The following is a 7,394-nucleotide window of genomic DNA, read 5'->3' as shown; positions in this document are numbered from 1 at the left end:
TATATATATATATATATGATATATATTTTTAAAATTTATTAAAATCTATTTATTAAAATCGTTATGTAGAATGTGTGTTCATGTCTCTTTATCCCTTATACAGGGTGTCCTTTTTTGCCAATCATTTTTGTGTAGATAGAGCGAACTAAACTAAGTCGAAGTCCTCCACCATTTTGCAATTTTCGCAATAGTTAACAAGATATTAATTACTAAAAATTGCAAAATATTGGTCTTGAATAATTTTTTACTCAAATACTATCAACTTTACAGAAAAACTTCAAGATACAAAAATTATTTTCTTCTCATAAAGTACTGAGAATTTTTTCAGAATTTTTTAATATCGTATTTTCTCATGTTGATAAAAATAAGAAAATGTAGTATTAAAAAGCTGATAAAAAATTCTGAAAAAATTTTCAAAACTTTATGAGAAGAAAATAAATAATTTTCGTCTCTTGCAGTTTTTCTGTAAAGTTGATAGTATTTGAGTAAAAAATTATTCAAAACCAATATTTTGCAATTTTTAGTAATTAATATCTTGTTAGCTATTGCGAAAATTGCAAAATGGTAGAGGACTTTTCGATTCCGTTTAATCCGCTCTATGAATACAAAAGTGATTGGCAAAAAAGATCGGGATAGCCTATACAAGAATACGCCGAGCGGCCGAGAAAGTACATTTTCGGTTTTCGGTCGCTTATAACAAGCGACTAGTAGAGAAAGCGAGATAGAGCGGCCGCCCTTTTCGCTCTAATACTCGCTTGTGTTTACGAGTTTACTGGTAGAGCGAAAAGGACGGGCGCTGCCTCTCGCTGTCTCGCTCGCTTTCGCAACGAAGACGGCCGACTCGATGCCGGTAGGTAGGGGTAAAAGTGGTGGGGCTGGATTCCGTGTTGCCGGGGAACCAAATGTGCATCACTGCCTCCGGGCCGTTCTTTTTTATATTACGCTGCTTGTTGGTGTGGTGGGGATGGGCGGAGAGGGGGAAGGGGTTGTGGGAGGGGTAAGAGGTGGTGGAATTGGTCGGTCTTCAATAAGACCTCCCACAACCCCTTCCTCTCCCACACCCCTTCCCCTCTCCGCCCATCCCCACCACACCAACAAGCAGCGTAATATAAAAAAGAACGGCCCGGAGGAACAGCTCAGTATCAGGCTGCCCCTCGCTCTGATGAAATGGACTGCAAGAATGCATCTCAAGAATGGATCTGGACACGGAGGAAACCCGCGAAACGCATAACCTTTATACAGAAAGCACCCGTAGAAGCCTCAAGAATGTTAACTGATATATTATTTAAGGTGCCAGTTTAAAGTGAACATACATAAAGTGTAAATATATCTAAATTTAATTAATATTCTCATGAAAAGTAACTCATATGTTATTGAATGTGCGAGTTCAAAACGAGCATACATACATACAAGTAAAACAGATTACAATTTGATTATAAAAAATAAGTGCGATATGTTATTCTTAGTGCACAATATATAAAAGTCGTTTATTGAGATTTGACTTAAAATTTATACTAGCCCGTACAATGAAAAGTAATTGCTTGTAATTCCAGAGTACCAATTTGTTAATGATTCGGAAAAAAAACATGACGGCCTGTTTTCAAAAAACTTTCGATGGATGGAATATTGAAATATAAGAATTATGAAAATGATTCAGATGAAAAGCCTTTTATCTTTCTTTAGTACAATTTTGAATTTTTGTATAAATTTCCGATTTTGAATTTATTCCGTATTTTCAATGAGTCATGTATTGTTCAAAAAACGTTGTCTTATTGCCTGAAACGAGCAAATATTATGTACAAATTAGGTCAAAACGTAGTTCAATATTAAAACAAAGAGAGATAAATAAAAGGCATACAACTACGGACGCAAGATATTAGTAGCGAATTAATATATATTTAATGATTAAAAATACATATAGACGTTTCGGTCTTTAATCAGACCATCTTCAGTAATACAAAAAATAACCTCAAATGAGAACATAGATAATTATAAAAATCCGCAAGAATTAAAAGTCAATAAATATATAAAAACTAGTCAACGCAAAATTACAAAGTTCTTGATAAAGAGAATTTTTATAAAAGTATCTCCAATCATTTCAAAGGCGCAGATTCGCAGCAAGTCAAATTTGTAATCAAATAAGTGAAAAGTACATCAGTGAGTCAAAAAGCGTATCCGTGATGAAAATTAAAAAAATGATCATTTTGTTCTTGATTGTCAAATTATACACATTAATTTTTCCACATCCTGTATTTGCTTGGCAACCTATCGTTAACACAGAATCGGGAAATTCTGTGCGCAATAATTTTCATCGCGGATACGCTTTTTGACTCACTGATGTACTTTTCACTTATTTGATTACAAATTTGACTTGCTGCGAATCTGCGCCTTTGAAATGATTGGAGATACTTTTATAAAAATTCTCTTTATCAAGAACTTTGTAATTTTGCGTTGACTAGTTTTTATATATTTATTGACTTTTAATTCTTGCGGATTTTTATAATTATCTATGTTTTCATTTGAGGTTATTTTTTATATTACTGAAGATGGTCTGATTAAAGACCGAAACGTCTATATGTATTTTTAATCATTAAATATATATTAATTCGCTACTAATATCTTGCGTCCGTAGTTGTATGCCTTTTATTTATCTCTCTTTGTTTTAATATTGAACTACGTTTTGACCTAATTTGTACATAATATTTGCTCGTTTCAGGCAATAAGACAACGTTTTTTGAACAATACATGACTCATTGAAAATACGGAATAAATTCAAAATCGGAAATTTATACAAAAATTCAAAATTGTACTAAAGAAAGATAAAAGGCTTTTCATCTGAATCATTTTCATAATTCTTATATTTCAATATTCCATCCATCGAAAGTTTTTTGAAAACAGGCCGTCATGTTTTTTTTCCGAATCATTAACAAATTGGTACTCTGGAATTACAAGCAATTACTTTTCATTGTACGGGCTAGTATAAATTTTAAGTCAAATCTCAATAAACGACTTTTATATATTGTGCACTAAGAATAACATATCGCACTTATTTTTTATAATCAAATTGTAATCTGTTTTACTTGTATGTATGTATGTTCGTTTTGAACTCGCACCTTCAATAACTTATGAGTTACTTTTCATGAGAATATATTAATTAAATTTAGATACGTTTACACTTTACGTATGTTCACTTTGAACTGGCACCTTCAATAATATAGCAGTTACTTATCATGGTAATATATATCGTTAGATAATCATTTACATATTTAAAGGTTGAAATTTTTAAGGATACACTTGATGTATGTTAACTTTGAACTGGCACCTTTAATAATATACCAAATACTTTTTATGGTAATATAAGGTGCAGTAAAAAGAAATCCATTATTTTTCCAATAGATGGCTTTAGTAATCTGTATCTCGCGTTGTATAAGTGCGATCGGGTTACGCTAGATGACGTTAGGAAAATAAGATTTCGTACTAAAAAAAACTTCGCAGACAGTTTTGTGATTGCTTGACTCAGTATTGTTTGAGCGTGCGTCGAAGATGGACACCAGCAATGAGAAAATACGCCATATTTTACAGTTTTTCTTCGATAAAGGCGAAAACGCAAGCCAGGCAGCTGAAAATGTGAATAGTGTTTATGGTCCTGATACTGTAACAGCCAATCACGCGCAATTTTGGTTTCGTCGAATCCGTTCCGGTAATGTTGATGTCAAAGATGCACCACGCTCTGGAAGGCCAATTGTCGAAAATGTCGATAAAATAATGGAAATCGTCGAGTCCGACCGTCATGTAAGCACTGTTTCGATTGGCCAAAAGCTAAACATTGCACAAAAAACCGTTTGGAATCACTTGAATAAGGCTGGATACAAAAAGAAGCTCGATGTATGAGTGCCACACGAGTTAAAACGCAAAGAAACCTCATGGACCGAATTTCAATCTGCGAATCGCCGCTGAATCGCAACAAAATCAATCCATTTCTGAAGCGGATGGTGACTGGTGATGAAAAGTGGGTCACTTACGACGTCAAGCGAAAACGGTCGTGGTCAAATCGCGGTGAGCCGGCGCAAACGGTGGCCAAGCCAGGATTGACGGTCAGGAAGATTTTGCTATGTGTTTGGTGGGATTGGCAGGGAATCATCTACTATGAGCTGCTCCCCTACGGCCAAACTCTTAATTCGGACCTGTACTGTCAATAATTGGACCGTCTAAAGGAAACAATCGCCCAGAAGCGGCCAGCGTTGGCCAGTAGGAGAGGAATTGTGTTCCATCAGGACAACGCAAGGCCACACACATCGATAGTGACTCGCTAGAAGCTTCGGGAGCTTGGTTGGGAGGTTCTTATGCATCCACCTTACAGTCCAGACCTGGCTCCAAGTGATTACCACCTGTTCCTGTCTATGGCGAATGATTTTGCTGGTGAAAAATTCGCCTCAAGAGAAGCTTGTGAAAATCGACTGTCCCAGTTTTTTGCCAATAGGGACGAGGGTTTCCATGAGATAGGCATAATGGAATTACCTTCAAAATGGCAATAAGTTATCGAATAAAACGGTGCATATTTGACCTAAATCGGATCATTCTAACTATACTAAATAAAGCCTTTAATTTCATGCAAAAATAATGGATTTCTTTTTACTACACCTTATATATTATCAGATAATCATTTAAAGCTTTACATTTTTGAGAATACGCTTTATGTATGTTTATCTTGAACTGGGACTTGAATAATCTATCAGTTACTTTTCATGGTAATATATATTGTTACATAATTTCAATTTTTATATGTATATTGTTAGATAATATACAGATAAAAGTGTAAATTTTTAAAGCTTTACATTTTGGAGAAATAATATACAATATTATCAGATAAAAGTGTAAATTTTTAAAGCTTTACATTTTTGAGAATACGCTTTATGTATGTTCACCTTGAACTGGGACTTTGAATAATATATCAGTTACTTTTCATAGTAATATATATTGTTACATAATAATATCAATTTTTAAAAGTTTACATTTTTGAAGATCTGCTTACATTTTTTAACATGGCCTGATCTTTTCATTGTAATGATATTTTTAGGCTATACCCTTTATCATGGATATTAATATATCTTTGTTCTCTACATGATGCAAGTAGACATGGTGTGCTCTTGCACATGTCTATCTGCTGCAGCCAATCAGAGTTTGACCTTTTTTTGCTATTTTTCGGTAGATTTTAGTGAATAATTACATATTCATTATTTTTTTTGCTATTATTTATTACTTTTCACTTAATATCTAATATATTTTTTAATCATTTCAAATCATATGACAACCATGTGAATACATAGGATTGTAAAATGACGGAAAATGAGGTCAGCGCGTTGCTATGCGCAAACTTGTCTTATTGTTAGTTACGAGCACTCCATGTCTACTTGCACTCCGGTCTTTTACTGACCATTATACTATCCAACTGGCGAATTATAACGTCAATATGACGCCAGTCATACTGATGTCAAGGAATGTCATCAAATAAAACCTATGGTTACTTTTTGGTTACTTGACGTCATTTGTACAAACATAACTTGAATTTAACGTTAAAAATGACGAACTTTGCTACCTGGGTAGATACAAAATATAAGTGTGAGAACGAGAATTCAAATGTGGCGCGTTTAGAGGAGACATCCGCAATCGATCGACAATTGATGAGACGGACCAATGACAGACGTGGAAGAAGACAGACGTGCGTGTCGAGCAGAAGATAATTTCGTTTTCGATCTTTCTCATATCATCATTCACTTGTGATCCCACATAAGCAACAAAACAATAGTTGTATGATCAGTTTTATCAATCTAAATATTTTGGACACTCTAAGAACAATGATCTCTGTATCTTAATGGTACTCTGTAACTTATGGTATCCCGATCTCCCATGTTTGCTGAACGAAAATTAATTCACAAAGACTCCTTACTGTTCAAAAGAAAGTTAAGTGGAAAAATGGCAAATAGGAGTCAGACGCGGTAATCGATGCGTAAAATAATGTACAAATGTAACCAAATACTCTTTATTAAAATCAACGCGCTTACATGTTTCAGTTCATTTTTTAACCCTCTTCAGAGATACAAAATTATTATTAAATACAAAATATAAGTGATAATTAATCTGTTATAGTGAGCTCTCTCCACCTTAATTAAGGATATTCAATATCGAAAATAAAACACCGATGAGAATGTTTAAAAATTATGATCAAATCTAATCAGAATTAAATTATGTATAAGCAATTTTAAAGAAATTATATGAAAGGAAAAAGCTCAACATGATTGTAATCAACCATATCGTAAACAAATTAATCACAAAAATATTTTTTCAAAAATTAGTTCTTAACTTATAAACCAGTCAGTATCAAAAAATATCTTAAAACCGTAAAATATTTCTTTAAAACAATTGTAAAATTAAAAACTTTAAAGTTAAATCATTAATAATCAAAAAGGAAATCAAAACTCAACTAATAATCAAAAAATAGAAAGACCTTGTTATAATGAAAGAACGACACTGACTTTATTTGCTGAAACTGTTTATTTCTTCGGCGTAAAATGTATGAATACTTCTTCAACTGGACGTAAAATGAGAGAACCGCCATATTCAATCGTGTCGATTGTTTTCACACTTTTCACTCTCCACTTTCTGAGAATTGCAGTTAACACGGTTTTCTCTTCAAGTAGAGCGAATCTTTGGCCTACACAATTTCTTGGTCCGGCGCTGAACGGAATATAAGCATACGGATTTCTATTCTTCGAATTTTCTGGAAGGAAGCGATCTGGATCGAATTTCAATGGGTCCGGCCAAACCGCCGGGTTTCGATGTGTTAATATGATGGTTAATACAACTGAAGTACCTTTCAGAAGTGTGTAATTGTCTAAAATAGAAGAAATAAATTAATATATGAACTGTGCATTTGTCTATATAAAACATTGTCTTTGTCCACACATAAACTTTTTTTATGATTTGAAACATAGAAATTTAAATGTGAGATTATTATAATGTTATGTCATCAATCTTTAAATATACTAAACACTTGTTTAATTTTTAGTAAATTGAATGTATGAATGTATTATATTTTTAAATTCATTAATTTTTTCGTGTTATAACATTTAACTTCTTTATAAATTATATATAAGAGTGATTCAGAATAAACGTTTGTCCTTAAAGTGTAATATTCCTGACTTAATTCTAAGACGATTTTTCCTTTGCTAAAATTTTGTCTGAAGCTTAGTTTTTAAGGGTCCAGTCTCGTTTGTTGGGTCAAAAAAATCGAAATTTTTTTTTTGCGGATTTCGATAGCTATAACTGTCTAGAATGTTGTGCTAAAAGGGCAAATCGATATTCGTTACGATTCAAAAGTTATGATTGAGTCGACC

The 7,394-nt window shown here is 33.1% G+C and overlaps 1 protein-coding gene across 1 annotated transcript in view; it reads right to left on the bottom strand.

Annotated features, from left to right (window-relative positions):
* Positions 1 to 5,745: 5,745 nt before the first annotated feature.
* Positions 5,746 to 7,394, bottom strand: part of LOC108759108 (cytochrome P450 4C1) — a 90,549-nt gene continuing 88,900 nt past the window's right edge. The window contains exons 11-12 of the mRNA XM_018504399.1: positions 6,535 to 6,892; positions 5,746 to 5,907 (exon numbers count right to left, since the gene is read on the bottom strand). Of these exons, the coding sequence (XP_018359901.1) occupies positions 6,552 to 6,892 (341 nt within the window). The 3' untranslated portion in view covers positions 5,746 to 5,907; positions 6,535 to 6,551. The remainder of the gene's footprint in view (positions 5,908 to 6,534; positions 6,893 to 7,394) is intronic.

This window comes from Trachymyrmex cornetzi, unplaced genomic scaffold (assembly GCF_001594075.2).
Source record: "Trachymyrmex cornetzi isolate Tcor2-1 unplaced genomic scaffold, Tcor1.1 scaffold168, whole genome shotgun sequence".
Lineage (NCBI taxonomy): Eukaryota > Metazoa > Arthropoda > Insecta > Hymenoptera > Formicidae > Trachymyrmex > Trachymyrmex cornetzi.
Note: the sequence above shows the minus strand (reverse complement) of the source record. Positions and strands in the feature narration are given on the sequence as shown.